This window comes from Hyla sarda, chromosome 1, assembly GCF_029499605.1.
Source record: "Hyla sarda isolate aHylSar1 chromosome 1, aHylSar1.hap1, whole genome shotgun sequence".
NCBI classification, from domain to species: Eukaryota; Metazoa; Chordata; class Amphibia; order Anura; family Hylidae; genus Hyla; species Hyla sarda.
Window position 1 is genome coordinate 493,465,383 of NC_079189.1, and position 20,319 is coordinate 493,485,701.

At 38.3% G+C, this 20,319-nt stretch overlaps 1 protein-coding gene across 6 annotated transcripts in view; it reads left to right on the top strand.

The window, feature by feature from the left end:
• Positions 1 to 20,319, top strand: part of SEMA6A (semaphorin 6A) — a 227,075-nt gene that overhangs the window by 115,061 nt on the left and 91,695 nt on the right. For all 6 annotated transcript variants that reach the window (XM_056537400.1, XM_056537401.1, XM_056537396.1 and 3 more), the window contains exons 8-15: positions 3,140 to 3,259; positions 4,390 to 4,478; positions 8,631 to 8,848; positions 10,414 to 10,545; positions 11,962 to 12,117; positions 13,330 to 13,506; positions 15,308 to 15,448; positions 17,085 to 17,165. In XM_056537400.1, the coding sequence (XP_056393375.1) occupies positions 3,140 to 3,259; positions 4,390 to 4,478; positions 8,631 to 8,848; positions 10,414 to 10,545; positions 11,962 to 12,117; positions 13,330 to 13,506; positions 15,308 to 15,448; positions 17,085 to 17,165 (1,114 nt within the window). The remainder of the gene's footprint in view (positions 1 to 3,139; positions 3,260 to 4,389; positions 4,479 to 8,630; positions 8,849 to 10,413; positions 10,546 to 11,961; positions 12,118 to 13,329; positions 13,507 to 15,307; positions 15,449 to 17,084; positions 17,166 to 20,319) is intronic.

The following is a 20,319-nucleotide window of genomic DNA, read 5'->3' on the forward strand; positions in this document are numbered from 1 at the left end:
GACAATAGCTGCAGAGACAGCATTTTTTCACCCAAAAATATACACCGTTTTTAATCAATGTATATTACAAATATATCAAAAGTTTTAGTTGACGACAGGTACACTTTACAATATAAGAACCAGAAATCCAAATTAAATACAGTATATTGAAGAATGGTAAATGTATGAGAAAATTTGTCTGGACTACATGGAGAGTAAAAGACCAGACTAAAATAAAAATGCTGAAATGAGAAGGTGTTAATTAAGGTAATATATTACCAAATGCAAAGTGGAAACAGATCGCCCAAAAAACGAAAGAATTTACGGACATATTTTATGTGCACGTTTTTGTCCGTAATAGGCACAAAACAGTAAATATTGCAAAGTAATAGGGGGAGATTTATCAAAACCTGTGCATAGGAAAAGTTTACCAGTTGCCAATAGCAACCAATCAGATTGCTTCTTTTATTTTTACCAAGGCCTCTGAAAAATGAAAGAAGCAATCTGATTGGTTCCTATAGGCAACTGGCCAACTTTTACTCTGCACAAGTTTTGATAAATCTCCCCCCAATGTTGCTTTGCCACCCTAAGGTTACATTCAGACTGAAGAACAAATATGGGTGTATTGCTTTATCCCCACTACTAAAGTATTTTGCAAATGAGAGAAATACAACATATTGCTATAATCATTGAACATTCATCTAGAAATCCTGTTAATAACTCAGCATTGATTTCACATCTACATTCCATTCTTCTAGCTAAAACTCAAAAAATATGGACCTATTATAAAAATCGACTTCTTTAACTTAAGGCACGTTCTAAACGGCTTTACCTAGAGCTATGACAGCAGGATCGGGAGCCGGTGATTTATATCAAACCTCACATGCAAAGAATTAGCAGTTAGCGGGAACGGATTTGTGATTACATTAAACTTTCCGAAACTGTTCCCTTGTATTTTTTTTCTGCTTTTTTTGGAACATAGCAATTGCTGTGTCAGATAGAGTAAGCTTCAGCATACTAAGCAGCAGTAACCAAACAGAAATATGCGGACCTTATTTGTCTTTGTTTACTTCATCCGCCTCCCACCACTGAGTCCTATAAAACTACTTTATGTAATATAAAAAGCATAAGACATGTATGAGTGAAATGAAACATAATACTTGGCTTTAAATTGAAATTAGCAGTGGAAATCTGGAATATTACGCTTGTCGGGGTGTATTCTGATTATTGCCAGCTTGAACAGGGATCTGCTTTATCCTGTACTCCTCTGGAAACAATCATCCAATAGACACAAATCCATAGGAAGCCTAGCACTCATTAGTTCTACGAGAAGCTATACATTTTTTCCTAATACTTCAACCCTATAATCTTCCATAAACAAGCAAACGTAATGTAAAACTTTATGTGCACTCATGAGCATGTATAATTTAAATTGGAGCCTGGCTAATATGAGGATTTAGTCCATTAGCTCAGTACAGATGACTTTTGAGTATTCATTGTAATGTATTTGAGCTCAGAGGAGACACTATAACATTGAGTCTGCACCAGTTATTAGTGATATTAGAGGAAAAAACTGGTTGGGAGATGTTGGTCATAGTCCTCTGGATACCTTCACACCACAGTTCATACCTGGAATTGTGTTCGAGGCTTTTCCATTTCCGTAACAGAACCTTCTTGGCTTGGAAAGACTGTATACATACAGTTGGCAGTCACTGTTGAAGTCCAATGAGTTGCTCAGTAATGTCTGGTTCTCAGCAAACACTGTATAAAAAGATATCCTGCAAAGCACAAGGATGTCTGGCACCTGCACTTTCTAGAGGTGTATGGCCCACTTGGCGGTATTCATTCCTGGTTGCATGGTGTCCACTTTTGACCTAAGCCTACCCAGGATCAGAGATGGGCAAGTTGGCAAAAACACAAATCTATTGAAAAAACGCTTACAATGGTTTGTGGTTTGCCAGCTATTATGGTTCATTTGACAAACCAACTTCTCCTACAGTGAAACCTTTTAGAGATGACAACGTAAAATTGCATTTTTTTTTTATGGGAATTGGTCCTCTCAATGAAAAAATATAGACAAACCATAGGAGCTGCTGAGCAAGGGCCAGGGATATGCTGAAAGTCTCACACATTTTCCCATGGAATAGGGGATGTGGGGCCGACAAATGGTGACAGTAAAGAATCGGCACAATGGTCTAGCTTTGTAATAGGCTCAGTAAACAAGCAGCAATATACAAGATGGTCATTTACAGCACATGTGAAACCATCTAATAGGACCCTAAATCAATGGGGGACATTTACTAATCTAGTCTCTTCTGGGTATGCTTATAGACCAGCGTATGTGGTAGTCTCCTGTCTATTGTGTTCCTAATTTATCAAAGGTCTCACAGCCCTTGATAAATTCTGTGCTCAGACTTCAGGGTCTACAGCTTAAACTGCATTTAGACCTGCTCCAACATGGTCTGACATTTCAGCGTACTTTGGGCAGATGCGACTTGTCGCACAAAAGTCGCACTTGATAAATTCAGCACCAATGCATTTTCCAATGCATTTCCGGCTAAAATAGACTTGCATGCATCATGTTCTAAAAATCCTGTACAGCAAAAGTCGCAGAAAAGTCGCACATATTTAGACTGCGACTTTGTGTGCGACAAATTTAGACAGGAAAAACCAGTCTAAATCCTTTGATAAATCTTCCCCAATGTGTCTAATGTAGTCAGTAAACATATACAGCACACAAACACAAAATGATTAAATACCCTTAAAATCATGTCATCAGTTACACAGTAACATATAACCAAGAGAACTGTATTATTCTATTTTATAAGGAGGACCTTACTTTCATAGTAGCATCTTTGGGTCATGTTCTTGGCAGCCTTTCAATGTTTCTAAGCATTTCATACACATTTCCATGTATAGTTTCACCATTTATATGAATCGCTGTAGAACCAATATATAGATATACAAGATCATTTGAAAATGTATTTACAATTACTGTATATAAACGTACACTCTAAACTCTACACAAAAAAACAACCTTTATCAACAGATAATTTGTCTATTGATTTATTTGTCATTTTACTATAATAAGATGGATAATTGTTATATCAGATAATTCAGTCTATGGCATAACTATTTAAATTCATCTTTTCTTTTCAAGATGGTAAACTTTATTCTGCGACGGTGACCGACTTCCTTGCAATTGACGCTGTCATATATCGGAGTCTGGGAGACAGCCCGACTTTGCGGACAGTCAAATATGATTCCAAATGGCTGAAAGGTAAATAAGCTTTACATACTAGTAAGTTGTGAAATATGGAAAAATTGAAATCAAACTTCCACTCAAAATTCTGGATGCCCTATAGCAACAAACTGCAAAATGCTAATCTACTGACATGTAACAATGCAATAGTTTGCAGTCTGAGGGAATCCTACATTTAATGTGGCCAATCTCTGGGTAACTGTAAAGAGCATTTCTTCCTACCATAATACATTTGCATAAAATAGAACTCAGAATAATTAAACCGATTTTGTAGGACACTTGGAATCTTTATAGGGTTGGTTCCACCCTGGCATAATATGACTGTTTTTGTGTAATGGCTGCAACATGTGGACCCTCACACTTCTACTAAATTGAAATTGGATTATCATTAAACTTTATAGTGCTTTACATTCTTTTTAGTAGAACCACATGAGGTCCAGGTATTATGGGCTTAATGCAGACACTAAAAGTGCCCATATACCTTCAATAGCTATCAGCCAACCAGCTATCTTACCTGATATTAACAAACACATAAATGTTTGGCATGGCCGAACATAGGAGGGGTAAGCTGCTGGTAGACAGCTCTGGCAGAGGTTTATTTCTTCAAAACCAAAAGGGATGGGCAGTTTATATACAACATGCCTAAGATAATCAGATAATCTGTTGGCGAAGACTAGGAAGGTCTCCATACACATTAAGTAATAGGCAACCTTCGGCAGTGCAAATGTTTTGGACCACATCTCCCAAGATTCCCTCACTGCCAAAATCTGCAGTACTGAAGGTTGCCTATGCCTGCATTAGATGGCCAGCTGGCATCACACATAAAGGCAGCTTTGTCCGACTTCCATAAATGTGTATGGGGGGCCTTAAAATACAATTGTATTCTTGCCATAAAAAAAACCCAAAAATTGTACAGACAGTGTACTTCCTTTCATTTGTTAGGGGCACATAGTATCTGTTACCATATTGTACAATGTTACTATACAGATATAATCTTTCAACCAATGCCATGTTTTTACTCATGTTATCCTTTTCCCAACAATAAGTTCAAGCCCTGGGTAGTTAACTTTTATTCTTTCTGACCATTTTTGAATATGACATTTTGTGATCTACATTCCCCATCTTATATCCTCCTCTTCTGTTTGCAGAGCCATACTTCGTACACGCTGTAGATTATGGGGACCTTATATACTTTTTCTATCGCGAAATTGCAGTGGAATACAACAGCATGGGAAAGGTAGGGCAAGAAATGGACGTAAATTACCTGTGCAACTGCTCTTAAGTCATCCCAGCAATAAGAGGCCTTGCAATGAGAACCATTAATCACCATGACAAGGCCACCTTTTGGGAAGATTGCATTGCAGATCTTGTAACTTTATAATGTCTTTCAAGTGCAGTTCTCTTATGTAGGATATTACTGCTTGAGGGAGATACAGCCCCATGTATTGGAGTACGGCAGGGCTAGGAACAGATATGTGGGTAAACTACAGTTCTTTGCAAATAATAGCATCTACATGTGGTATAGAAATTCCATTATGGTAATATAGAGGGCGATTTACACTGGATCTTTTTAACTTTCAAGACAGCGACTTAATCGAATAATTTATAAATCAAATCTGTATCATTTAGCTAACCCTGTGATATCCAGACCTTACAGTACCTGAAGTAGTTTAATATTTCTTATGTGAATTGAGGTCATGATACGCTACTTACATAGATCTCACAGTGTTTCCTTATATACATATATATAATTTTTTTTTTACATTTTGAAGACTATATAAATAGAGAAATCTTTAGTATAACAGAGAAATTTATACCATAAACTAGTCCTAAAGCCTATAATATCAACATTTTCAGGTGAACTCAATCTAATAATAATCACAAATTTTATACAGCGCCAACATGTATACAGATGAATTTGGACATAACACTATAACAGACAAATGAACAATTTAAATATTAGGAGTGAGGTCCCTTTTCACAAGAGCTTACCATCTTTGGTAAGTGGTTAGCACCATTAGCCTGCAGTGCTGAGGTCTGCCCCCAATGGGGACAGGTAACCAATCGATTGTACAGCGCTGCTATAGATGAGGGGTCCAATTGTTTATTTTATTAGCCATTTCAGCCTGAAGAAAGACTGACTCCAGCTTTATTTAATGGGATTTGGCTCTGGAATCCAGAAATGTATCTACTCAATATAGTTTTATTCCTGAAAGTCTCTGTGAACACTAGTATTAACAATGTCCACTGACCAGTTTCACAAGGAACTGACCGATAGTAATCCTTTTTTACAAATTGACTTCAATGTAAATCTCCTTTGGCTGGTTACTTACATCTACTGGGATATGTGGTTACAGTCCACCTGTATTAAAGGGGTACTCTGCCCCTAGACATCTTATCCCCTATCCAAAGGCTAAATGAAAAGATGTCTGATCGTGGCGGTCCTGCAGCTGGGAACTCCACGATCTCTGTGCAGCACCCAGTGTTCATGTAGAATGCTGGGTGGCAGCGGTGGGGGTCGTGACATCATGGCCATGCCCCTCGTAATGTCATACCACGCCCCCTCAATGCAAGTTTATGTGAGGGGCGTGGCAGCCACCACGCCCCCTCTCATAGACTTGCATTGAGGGGGCATGGTATGACATCATGAGGGGCATGACCATGGCATCACGACCCCCGCTGCTCGCTCCAAACGTTCAGAACAAAATGTTCCGAATGCTGGGGTGACAGAGTACCCCTTTAACTACAGCACTGATGATATGCAAAATTCAAGTAAAAAAGCTTTTCAGTTTGAGTTTTTTAGTAACCGGGAAATGCCCAGAGTTCTGCTAGTGGTGCTCCTCTGCTTGTCCATTATACGTTTTATACAATGTACAAATGAAGATTATAACCTGCTGACTAGCTGACATTCTGCTATAGTTTAAATGCTCTTTAAAATTTAAAATAAATTTACAATAAAATAATTTTGATGGGCTCGGTATTATACAGCAGACAGTCGAAGAAAATTCAGAGTTATTTCTATTTAAGAGCTGTTTGGGACGAGACTATATAACTAAGGAACACTGACCAGCAGGAGCAGGAGAATTTGATCTCTTGTCATTTCACATTTCCAGTCTACAGTGCATTAAGATATCAGCCTGTATTTCTTTTCAGCATGTGCTGACATCAAACAAAGAAGGGGCTGGAAATAAACTGAAAGTCAGACGTTAAAAAAAAAAAAAAAAAAAAGTCATAAAATAAACTTGCTTTTTTAGGGTATGATGTCAGATGCAAATGTGATATCTGGGATGACTTTCTAGTCTTAAGTTCTGGAGACTGTCTTTTTGTTTAAAGCCGTATGGATGTGTCAAAATCAGAAGTGTGTCGCTTCAGTGCATGCATTCATTTTCCAGTTAGTTAAGTTTATAGTATGACCAGAACACATCAACCCCCCAGCAGGGTGAAGAGCCTAGAGCCTCTTACCATGAGAGTTATGACCCTCTTGTTGAAGTTGGTACTGTGTACGGAACTACCGTTCTCAGCAGTATTAGTTCATATTTTGCACTAGTTATTCAAGAAAGCTTAGAAACATGTAAACCATGTTGTTGTTATTATTGCTATTATTATTATTTATTATTATATTTAAAATGTCAAAATATTTGTATTCTTTGTTTATCAAATGTTTATTCATTTGTGTCAATCTCGTTACAAAAAAACATAGAATTGAGAATGTATTGATGGAAATTAAATGTTTAACTTAAGATGTATAAGTCCCCAACAGTCAGAAGGTCCACCTTGTACTTACTTTCTGTACTTGTAGGTGATATGAAATTGTATAGCGGTCTCACTATCTACAGGGATTGCAATGCTGACTTTGGGCTCCTTTAGACAGGCCGGCACGGCTACCTATACGAGCACCAATCTTTTAGATTGCCATTTGTTTAATGAGCTTTTACAAGCTCAACTATTATGCAGGCAGGGCCACATGAACAATCACTGGAAAGTTTGTTCAGCACCTTCACTTTCATCATTGGTTGCTGGCACATCCCCTATCACACAGGGCGATGTGCAGCAGATGAACAAGGATTTTTTGTCCTGCCAAAACAGTGTGATCAACCAACAAACAGGGAAGTGTTTACATGATCGTCAGGTGATCAATGGGCCTAGTTAATATGGTACTATTGGCCTATTCAGCCGATACTCATCCTTTTTAATAGGGCTCTCACGTAAAGGGGCATCAAGCTATCCTTTTTTCCTGCAAGGGAAGTAGTTAAACAATTATAAGTCTCTCCTGTGTGAAACCAAACCATAATAATATAATTAAGTAAATTTCCCCTGTGAACATACTTAAAGGATTACTCCGCCCCCAGACATCTTATCACCTATCCAAAGAGATCTAGGCTGCGGCACCCCAGTCATCCGGTGCACGAAGCGAACTTTGAATGACTGGCGATGCGGGGCCGGAGGCTCATGACGTGCGTGACGCCCCCTCCCATAGACTTTCATTGAGGGGCGTAGTCGTGACGTCATGAGCCTCCAGCACTGCACTCGCCGCTCTAAACGAATATCGGGTGCAGCAGGGAGATCACGGGACCCCCATCATCAGACATCTGATCCCCTAACCTTTGTATAGGGGATAAGATGTCTAAGGGCGGAGTACCTCTTTAAACTTATATGTTTTAAGCCAGGATCTCAAACAATGCAAATAGTCAACAACAAAAAATGAAACAGAAAACCAAAATGTCAAAATAGAGATTGCCTTGAGTCAGCTTTTGTTGGGTTAGTATGTAAAGAGTGAAGACCGCTACACCAGCACATTTGTATAGATCATCTGACACACATTGTGGGGAATATGTAGTGCTTGAAACGATTAGTAAAACAAGCTTCTAAATTCATAAGCGCAAATGCTAATTCTGCATAATCTTTAATTAAACCAAAACATAATACTATTCGGATGACTTCAGTGATTGAAATGTCATTGAGAGACTCCGCTTATTAAAACAGAATGAGGCAGCAGAGGCTGAATGCCTAAGAAGAAAGATTTGTTGGGGTTATGGAGAAAAAAAAAGCCACCGAAGATCTAAACATTCTAGAGGGTAGAGATTTGGAGAAGCATTCGGCTTTCTGAGTAATCTGCTCTGTACAAGCAGAATGTGCTTTTGTCTGTGGAAATGGAAAGCTAAGCAGTCTTTCTAGAAATTAATTTATATATTGCAGACATCTGATCTTTTAGGGGATTTATTGCACTGCTTTAAATGGCACATTCTTATCTTTTACAACACATGGTTCTAGTACTGAATTTTCCCTTTGGTGGCTATTTTTTTCTCCAGAGGATTATATAGCTGTTGTATCCTATTACCCGTCCTGGCATTTTCTGACACTGTTGCTGAAATATTATTTTGCTCTGTAGGTGGTGTTTCCAAGAGTTGCCCAGGTCTGCAAGAATGACATGGGAGGATCTCAGAGGGTGCTCGAGAAACAGTGGACTTCATTCCTTAAAGCTCGATTGAATTGCTCTGTTCCTGGTGATTCCCATTTCTACTTCAACATACTGCAAGCTGTTACTGATGTCATCCATATTAATGGCCGCGACGTTGTGCTTGCTACATTCTCAACACCGTACAACAGGTAAAATGCCTGCTGTTTTAAGCTTCTGAATTTTTCCTCCATAATGGCTGTTTTTTTAAGATTATGGTTAAAGAAGAACAAGGGCAGCAATATTTAAATGGAACATGTCATCAGGTTGCGGGCACCACAATGTCAGGACACTATAATTTACTCTAGTGCACTCTGGCGTTTAAAAGCAGTCATAGTTTAAAAATGCTACTTGGCCCTGGCTAGAAAGTAATGGGACAGGTCTTGGCAACTTGGTTCTGCATGTGCAGCCTGAGTGATATGTTTCTTCCTGCCTGTGTATAACAAGCACATTGGTAGGATCCCACCAACTGGAAGCCTCCCCGATTCCAAGAACAAAAACATAATTGTCCTCAGAATGATTTAGACCGTGCCTTTGCAGACCATGCTATATTCATTGTCTCTGGGGCTGCAAACATTTTTTTAGCGCTGAGCTTGAAAATGTTTGGTGCCAAAGAGAAAGGAGTGGTGGCCCCACAGAGGCAGTCCACCCCATTTATTCTGGGGACAGTTATATCCCCATTATTGAGATCGTCCAGGGGTGACAGTGGTCGTACCTCCATTGATTTGCTTGTTATCCTCTATCCTGTGGATAGGGGATAACTTAATGACATAAGAAAACTCATTTAAGCCCACTGTTGGTCCTTTCCCCCTGGTTCTATCCAAAACGTCAATATTAAATATGCTAATGGAGATTTCCATGATCCACTATTGTAGAGCGTCTGCCTCTCTTTGCAGCCTTGTTTACTGAATAGGGAACTCCACAAAAGGGATCCAGTATGTTGCCCTTGACCTACCGTAAGCAAAGGTGAGGAAGTAAAAAGTCTGAAGCACTAAAGAATAATTACAAATGCATACATACAAACAGCAGTAACAAACAGTTTGTAGTGTCACAGAGGCACAACATGCTTCATGGTGTAATCAGAGACAAGTTATTGATGCAAACTGTAGTTTTCAAGCTGTTGCGTACAACAGCTATTGAAGTCTTTTTAAAAGTATCATTCTCTCTGAAAAAGATGGCCTATACACTGGCCTATATTTTTTTCAGCCGAAGTCTTGGGAAACACAAATGCTCAATGATGTCATTGTGATCAAGTCTTAATTGGACGCTTTAGTATTAGGGAGCATTCACTGCAGGACTTGATTGGTTTCAGTGGCACAGTAGGATTTTTTTGTGAATTAATGCTAGAAATGTGTTGATAATGTCTACAGGCCAAGACGTCAAAATAATAGGCCATAATTCTAGCAGCCCATTACCTGCTGTGCAAACCCCATGGTAGAGATGTTTTCTCAGGAGATGTCTTTCTTTCTAAGTTCCCTGTAATTAGGTCTTTTTTTAGACACCATTAAGAGAAAAAAAGACTGCTAACAGGAACTCGGCTGGCGCTGCATTTGTCTATTTTGCATGGGATTGCCCTCAGTTGTTAATAGATAAGGGTCATGAGTTCAGAGCTAAGCTTCCCATGACAGTAAGGCCTCTATGTACTATGTGTTTCAGGCACAAATTGTATGCATAACTGTGAAATGAGTAACAAATTCTGGGAAATGTCACATTGCAGCATCCCAGGATCTGCTGTCTGCGCTTACGACATGGCTGACATTGCCAGCGTGTTTACTGGGAGATTCAAGGAGCAGAAGTCACCAGATTCCACTTGGACCCCAGTTCCCGATGAACGTGTTCCTAAGCCCAGGTAAAGCCTCTCAATTCCTTTATTGGTATTTTCTACTTATTGGATAAAGAAAAGCAGTTTACAATGTTGCTTTATGATATAGTTCTATGTGTCTTTGTTAAGAAGTTAAATTGTCAGCCCTACAGGGCACCAATACCAATGCGAGTTCATACCATCTTTAGTGGGCTGGTCCTAAAGCGGTTGTCTGGCCCCACAAAAGTTTGTCCATAGGCTCCGGCTGGTAAAAAAAAAAGTAACAAACTTATATTCACCTGCCCCACCTTGGTCAGCAATTTGCTGAGGGGCACTTCTTGCTCGTTGAGACAAAAGCAGAAGTGCTGTTCAGCTAGTATTGGGCAACTCAATGTCAGGGTAAGTGGGTATCCAAGTATTTTGTGGGGCCAGATAAGCCCTTAAATATTTTAAAGAACTGCCCAAACAGCAAGAGCTCTGAAATAAGATCCAGCCAAGACAGCAGAGACAGCAGAGGATTATGCATTGTCTTGGGGGAGAGGGAGGAGTCAGGGAGCTGGAGACAACACCTCCCTGACAATGAAAGGACTAAACAACTGTCAGGGGTGAAATGCAAAAACATGCTGAAGACAGTAGTGATAACACTATATTAGTAAGTTATTTATTTGGGGGTGATAGACTAAATACAATGTCGCAATACTCGGTTAAATAAGTGACATGTGAAGCTATATAGTAGGGACATTTAGTGGCTCTGTCTTACTAAAGTGACTGCCCAAACTGAATGGGCCCTTTAATTTTTTGTAGTCTAGGAACATTTTTATCAAATTACTTTTACTTGCATGGTATGCCCTGCTACAAAGGAAGACATCTATTGATGCTTGTGTAGCTTTCTGAAAAATAAAGTATAGGTTTACTTTACACTTTAATTACATGTCTCAAATTCTGAAAATGATTATAACATAGGAAAGTCATTAAACACTGTTCATCATACTAGTTGGTGTTTAGCCAAAGTTTGCTACAAAATGGGGATAAATAATGAGAAATATATGAAATGCAGAATTTGGCCATCAAAAGTTCTGTATCTTTTATTTTAAAAAAGGCGGAGACATTGTTTGTTACTTTAACCATAAAACAAAACAATAAAAATGTCTCTTTTGACATTTTCTTCTAATTAAAGTCTAATTGGCTGTTTGTGGAATATATGATAATAAGCGATCTGTCAGTACTTGACCACATTAGTATATGTCACCTGGAGAGAATAATTGCTTCTCTTCGTTTTATATGGGCCTTGAAGCCAGCAGATTTAATTACAGCCTTGTTTATGGAAGCTTTCGGCTCCGTTTGGTTAAGGCGTAATTTGCTTTGTTTAGTAAACAACTCGTTGAGGTCGGACTCGGGAAACCAGAGTTTGTGTGATACTTTATTTTGTGCTTTGTGTCCTATTTTTTCCATTTCCTATTCCAGGCCAGGCTGCTGTGCTGGCTCTGCGACAACAGAAAGATATGCCACGTCCAACGACCTGCCAGATGACACTCTTAATTTCATTAAAACGCATCCCCTTATGGATGAGGCAGTTCCCTCTATAGTAAACAAGCCATTGTTCCTGCGGACTATGGTTAGGTAAGCAGTTTCTGGTGTCTTTCACTAAAGCACAGTGTATGTACTAATGTTAGGAAATGCGTTTCAGGTACTTTGAAGGTCTGTAAACATATCTGCTGTTCTTGGCGTTTCTCCAACATAAAGTGATGAGATCTCAGGGCAGATGCCACAATCGTCCCAGGGCTGCTTTTAAGATATGAAATGTCATTTCAGCTGTGCTAAAACCAGATGTCGGTGAAGATAGAGATCAGGAGGTCCTTGGTTATTAGTTTGCCTCATGAGATTTGATGGTGGTGGGGAGGAAACGTTCAATATCACACTAGCATATTGGCCAATTTACTTGTTGTGCCATTACCCTCTGTCTCTTGATGAGATTTCCAGATTATTTTAATTAATTCACTGTTTCCTATAAATCCTTCAAGACTCGTGAAACAGCTGCACAAAAAAACAGTGACACCATGGCCGGGATGTGTATCCATGGGTTTACATATACAATGCTCTAAAATAGTTTAACACTCGCATAGAAAGGGACCTTGATTTATTTTCACTCAGGGATTGAGATGAGGAGAACAAATGGTTTACAATTCAGCTCTGCTACGTTCGTAGGAATTAACAGGTATTTTAAAGGGGTACTCCGGTGGAAACCTTTTTTTTTTTTTTTTTTTTTATCAACTGGTGGAAGAAAGTTAAAAAGATTTGTAAATTACTTCCATTAAAAAAATCTTAATCCTTCCAGTACTTATTAGCTGCTGAAAACTACAGAGGAAATTATTTTCTTTGTGGAACACAGTGCTCTCTGCTGACATCATGACCACAGTGCTCTCTGCTGACATATATGTCCATTTTAAGAACTGTCCAGAGTAGGAGAAAATTCCAATAGCAAACATATGCTGCTCTGGACAGTTCCTAAAAAGGACAGACATGTCAACAGAGAGCACTGTGGTCATGATGTCAGCAGAGAGCTCTGTGTTCCAAAAAGAAAATAATTTCTTATGTAGTATTCAGCAGCTAATAAGTACTGGAAGGATTAAGATTTTTTTAATAGAAGATTTACAAATCTGTTTAACTTTCTGGCACCAGTTAATTTAAAAAACAAGTTTTCCACTGGAGTACCCCTTTAAACTTCAATTCTACTAGTTTAGGAACATTGTTTTTGAAGTTCTAGTATAAGAAATACATAAATAAATAAACAGTATCCCTGCTAATCATGACATTTCTAACAATATTTTCCAGGTATCGTCTGACAAAAATTGCAGTTGACTCTGCAGCGGGGCCGTACCAAAATCACACAGTGGTGTTTCTGGGATCAGAGAGAGGGGTTGTACTCAAGTTTTTAGCAAGGACTGGGTATAGTGGCTTCCTTAGCGACTCTCTATTCTTGGAGGAGATGAACGTGTACAATCCAGAAAAGTATGTATTCTTCTCATTCTTTGTTTTCTTTTATATATGTTTTACTTATTTGCACTATGATAGTGGAGCGCTGTTAGAAAGGAAAAAACTGATGCAAATGCATGTTTATATTGTCTATAGGGTGAAAACCTATAGAGGTTTCAATCCTAATAGAGAAGACTTTAGTGAAAATGTTTTCAATAAAGATTTTCGTGTGTGTGTATATATATATATATATATATATATATATATATATATATATATATATATATATATATATATATATATTATGGTGTTGGCGAGTATATACTGGTTCCCTTTTTGGTGTTAGTCCTAATAGCTGTATCTATCCTATATCTGTAAGTCACAGTCATTGATATCTAAGGGCAATATATATATATATATATATATATATATATATATATATATATATGAGCATGCAAGCTTATTTCGGTGCTGCTATACCCTATGTTCTGCATGTGGTGTAGGAATGTAGGCAATTCATCTGTTATCCCTATCATGTGGGAGAAAACCTTTCAACAGCCGCCTCTTAATACATGATATGTGGGTGATGTGTGAATCTTATTGCTTCCTTGGATATCCCAAGAATAAAATGTTTATACTTGATATGTGTTTGTAGCAACCTTTTTTATCTAATTTTTAATGCCATCTTTTAGAACATAAAAAAATATTGCCAAATTGTATTATTTATACTAAACATATATTACATTTCTGTCCAGTTCATTGAACAAGTCATTAAAGTTGAGGGATTTTAGACAGGTGCTTTTTGTCCAAGTTGCATCCATTTCTCTAAGCTAATGTTTTACAACCAGGGTGCCTCCAGCTGTTGCAAAAGTACAGCTTCCTGCATACCCTGGTTGGGACACACTGATCTAAGACAGTTTGCCACTTCTGTTAGGGCCCTTGGGTAGTAAAATAATCTGTCTTTGTTCTCCTTATAGATCTATGTATTGGACTTTTACAGTGTACCCTATGAATATACTGTAAATATATTTTATGGTAACCCCCCCTAAAAATGGTGATTTTTTTTTTTAACATGCTGCAAAAATTGTGTAACACTTAACCTCTGATTGGCAAAATCTTGCACATGGCCAGCTTCTACACCAAGCTTAAAGTTTGTGTAGGCTTTGTTTTTAATGTTTTTTTTTATAGTATATTATTATGGGGGCAGTTATCTTGCCTGATCTGTTTTTAACAACATTTAGAGAGATGCTTTACAGCAAGCCCCATGGACACGGACACACTAAACATCTCCAGACTCTATTCTTTGTATGAGAGTTAAACAGATTTGTAAATTACTTCTATTAAACAATCTTAATCCTTCCAGTACTTATTAGCTTATTAGGAATTCTACAGAGGAAATTATTTTCTTTTTTGAACATAGAGCTCTCTGCTGACATCGCTGTCCATTTTAGGAACTGTCCAGAGCAGCATATGTTTGCTATGGGGATTTTCTCCTACTCTGGACAATTTTTTAAATGGACAGAGATGTCAGCAGAGAGCACTGTGCTTGTGATGTCAGCAGAGAGCTCTGTGTTCCAAAAAGAAAAGAATTTCCTCTGTAGTATTCAGCAGCCAATAAGTACTGGAAAGATTAAGATGTTTTTAATAGAAGTAATTTACAAATCTGTTGAACTTTCTGGCACCAGTTCATTTAAAATAAATAAATAAATAAAGTTTTTCACCGGAGTATCCATTTAAATAAAAAATAAGTAAATAAATTAAAAAAAATTAATATATATTTATTTATTACAAAAATACACAACTCTAACACAACTAATCTACTCCTGTCTCTTTATAGGTGTAACTATGAAGGAACCGAGGACAAGAGGATTATTGGAATGCAGCTTGACAAGCAGAACAATGTCCTATATGTTTCATTTTCTACCTGTGTCATCTGGGTGCCTCTTGCAAGATGTGACCGTCATATGAAGTGTAAAAAGTATGTGTTTCTTTCATGCATATGGGAGAATTTACAACTCTAGTAAACATGGAATAACCACACGATGTTCTTTCCCCTTTCTATAATTCATAGCAAATACAGAAATCCCAGATAGGACACAAATCAATGTTTATTTGCCGAACAGTCTGGTTTTGTGAAACATACCTCGAACAAATACATTTTTTTCAAAATAAAACTGAGAAAATGGCAAAAGATAAGATAAGAAGCATTACTTACATGATAGATCCCCTGCTGCGCGAGTGATGCCACACCATTCCTTCTCACTTGGCTTTATATACTTGGCTTCAGAGATAACGTGCCAGTACAGTATATCCATGTTACTGCTCCAGCAAATCACATCTGTGCACCATGACTTTTCTCTTTTAACAAACTATAATTTTGTTTTCTTCTAGGTGTTACTGCTATATTTTATTTGGATTTTCTATTTGTAAATCCCTAAGAATTACACAGTATTACTAAATAAATGTACCTCTCTATTCATGTTCTAAACCATTTCTTTTGTGCACTTTCTATTTTTCTGGCTTCTTTTCTGGCTATTTTTTTTTACTAGTTTTCTATCCTTCTGAAACTTTGACGTCTTTCTTGGGCTACCTGTATGCTTTTAGTTTTCTATCCTGACCCTTTAAAGGGGTATTCCAGGCAAAAAAAATGTATCACCTATCCAAAGGAAAGGGAATAAGATGTTTGATCGCGGGAGGCCCGCTGCTGAGACCCCCCGCGATCTCCCTGCAGCACCCACATATTATGCGGGGGCTGAATCTCCAGTTTCGGAAACCTCCGGGACGTGGGATGTGACGTCACGCCAAGTCCCCTCCATTCATGTCTATGAGAGGGGGCGTGACGGCCGTCACGCCCCCTCCCATAGACATGAATGGAGGGTGCGTGGTGTGACGTCACGTCCCCAGTCCCGGAAACCTGGAGGTTTCCGAAACTGGAGATTCAGCACGCTCATAGAATGCGGGTGCTGCATGGAGATCGCAGGGGGTCTCAGCAGCGGGCCCCCCGCGATCAAACATCTTATCCCCTATCCTTTGGATAGGGGATAAAATGTTTTTGCCTGGAATACCCCTTTAACGTCTTTCTTAGTCTACCTGTTTGATTCTTTTCCTGGTCGTACCATTTTGTTTATACTTGCACTGACTGGGAACAACTATTATCTTTTGTCACACTCTGCATTGGATTACCATTATGAAGACATTTTATAATTATTTCTTATTGTTGTAATTGACTTTCTTGTTGGGGCCATGTCTTTCATTTGGTCTTGTCTGTAAGCATTTCCCTATAACTGCAGACTCATTTTAATTTTTAAGACTTGTTAAGGCAATTTTTTTCTCTTGAGCATTTTTTCCTGAGTGATTCCATACTTAATCAGGAAAAACAAATGCTGTTAACAAAAAATGACTTACTTTGTTTGCTGTATGTTTCACTAAGCCAGCTCTTGTTTTGTGTCTAAGGTGGAGTTTGTGTATTTGCTATAAAGTGTGGTGATTCCATAATTTTTGCCAGGTATTGTACATTATTTTGCTGAAGGTCCTGGAGTAGACAAAGTTTTCTTTTTGTCATTGTTTGGGTTAAACTGAGTTGAAATCCTCATTCTTTTCTCTTTATCCCTTAGGACTTGTATTGCTTCCAGAGACCCATACTGTGTTTGGTTGCGAGATGCGGGAACATGTTCACAGCTGTCACCTGGTACTAAGTAAGTTGACACAAATCACAAGATATAACTATTCCGGAGATTATGTCAGCGAATGTTTTAATTGGATAAGCAATTGACTTTGTCTTGTAGGTCTGACTGCTGTGAAACAGTGGTAATTATAATTAAGAAAAAAAAAACAGAATGTGTAATGTACAGCCAGCCTGACACAATGACACAATGTTTCCATTCCGCAAAATAAGGATTTGCCTAAGAATTTTAGCAGTGCAAATTCTGTAACAAGACTAAGTTGTCCTTGGCGTGCAGGTGCCTCCATGCCAGCTAGCTGTAATTATGAAAAAATATAATAGGACTTTTCAATTCATGGAGCTGCTCAAAGCCCCTGCAAGAATATGCAATTGAAAATTAAAGCAAAGAAAACAATTTTAATTCCTTTTTGCATATCTATATCAACACAGGGGCTTTGTTGGGCTCAATGGGGGATTTACAGTAAAGGATCTTGTTTAGTGTCTGACACAGTAGAGGGTCTGGTTGTTATTGGAGATGATTCAATACCTCCCCTATATTGTTGCCATTAAAACTTATCCTCCAGAGAATGGTGTGATTGATTCATTTGGCCACACACGCTCTCAAATTTTCCAAATGTCTGGATCCTCTGGGGTCTGCTCAACTAAGCTGACCATTGACCATGATCACCACAGGTCATAGTCATTGGCAGGCAGCATTTTAACATCTGTGTGATCACATTTAGTTATTCCATTAAGAGTAGATATTGTTGGTATTACCAGTTTGGTAATATGAATGGTTAGCATAACATGTTGATGTGCACTTCAAGAGGCCGTAGATGCTGTGGTGTTAGATTTATCTAAGAAAGTATGGTAAGAACATCGTAAATTGAAAGCAGATGTGAATACTTCTAATAACTGCAGTCTATTACATCATAAGCTGCTGAAAGCTTAATGACTTCCATAGGTAAATCCTTATTTTGGGCTTGGTTTATTTGGATGCTTATAGTTGTAGTAAGTCACAACCTCCATCACAAGAAATGTTGCATACAAGTCGAGTTTGTTTACTGGAAACAAAAATAAGAAGCCACTTTAGCCACAATATGTAAGTTCCATATTGTTTTCATTAACAAAGCTGAATTAGAGGCAAAAGCTTCTGGTTAAAGAGCTCACATCTGACTAACGTATGGAGTAACTTTCTAAAAATATAAGGAAATCTGAGCGGCATTCCAAGCCACAGTTGACAGGATGAAGCTTACTGCATAGACACAATATGATTATTGTGTAAGGAGTTGTTTGGGTGACACATGCTGTTCTGTCCTAACCGCTATAGCATTTTTTTTTTTTTACAACACTCAAGCCTTATCCTTTTAATGGTGTTAAGAATGAGAATTCATAAAAATAAGATTTAAGACATCTTGTTAAAAATGGGAGGGATTTTTGGACCCACTTTGTGTTACTAGGTTACATATCTAATTATATAAATACCACTCATAAAATAGAGAAACTTTTTTTTAATTAACAATAAAACAACATTGCTTTATGAAACTTATTTCATGTTTATTATATGTTCTGCAATGCTGTACAGAGATAGTCACTACTTACATCAATCGTTGTCTCCCGATCTACATTTCCGATGACACTATGTCTGAGGTCGTAACAGAATTGTTATTGCTATAAATAATCCAGAAACAAAATCACCGAATAACAAAACCTTAATTCCTATCAATAATGGGCTAAAACTTAACCTTTATTATGTAAGGTAAAATAATAATGCAAAAATTACAAAAAGTCACCTACAAACAACTGTGTGCACACTACCATAACCACTAGCGATGAGCGAATCGAATCTGACGAAGTCGAATTTGTTCCGAATTTCATAAAAATTTTGATTCGGACTGAATCCGAACTTCGACTTGATTCTAAATAACAAATTTCTTCATTAGCAACACCCCTGCGATCATCCTGTATAATGTATAGATGCAAGCGGCTTTCTCCTGCGCTCACATCTCTGCAATAGATAGGACGACCGCCGCAGGTACTACTGCTCCCAACATGAAGCACACTCTGCTCCATGCTGGGAGCTGTAGTACCTGCATTAATAGACAGATCGCAGTGAGTGTCACTTCTGACACCCGATGCGATCATCCTGTACAGATGCAAGCTGCCGGACGCTTTTCTCTGGTCCCACTGTAGTATGAGTATATACCGTATAAATACCTATTATTCATATTTCCCGCAGAGAGCTGTGATTGACTGGAACCATCTGGCCAATCATGTGTATATACTGTATACGGCAGTGCAGGGGACCATATTATTTAGTACATTATACAGGACTATCACATCAGGTTTCAGGAGTGACACCCGGGCGATCTGGCTATTAGCACAGGTACTACTACTCCCATCATGGAACAGTCTGTTCCATGCTGGGAGTAGTAGTACTACCTAAAAAATGTTTTAAAAAAATTAGAAAAAAAGTGAAACACACACACTTTATTAAACACATTCTTAAAATATATTACTAATAAAATTTTGCCAAGAATTTATTCGGATCAAATCGATTTTTATTTTTTTAATTCGGCGAATCAGCCAAATCAAATTTTTCTAAAATTCTCTCATCTCTAATAACCACAATAATTGATAAAAGACATGAGCCACTAGGTGATGGGACAGGGACATTTGTAAATGATGGTGGTAGTAGTGGTTGTTTCCTGGGAGGGGAAATGCTGATAGAGATGTAACTGTAGAGCTGATAATACCCCTGAGATGTTGTTGCTTCAAAGATTAACAAATGTATGGAAGCAGTGAAATGGGGGGAAAGTGTACTCTAGTACTAAGCCTCCCTTCCCAGCTGTCCCTGCCTTTTGAGGGACCCACCTCCTTAACAGGGTGGCCTCAACCACCAAGATGATGTTCCCTCTCTAGATAAAAAGTGAGGGGAGAAAACAATAAAAAGGGTGGAGATACACAGAGAGCTTATAGATAATGTCACTTAGTCCTGTCACACTGGTGGCACAGTGTCAGCGCTGCTCCCTTTCATCAGTCTACCATCAGGACTATGGGATACTTGGGGACCCTCTACTGATCGCTGGTGTGGATTGGTGTTTCTGATAAGTACTGTATATCCAATGTGTGTGCCATTACACACCTGGACCTTTTTGTTGTCTTTGCAGTAACCAAGGTTTTTATCT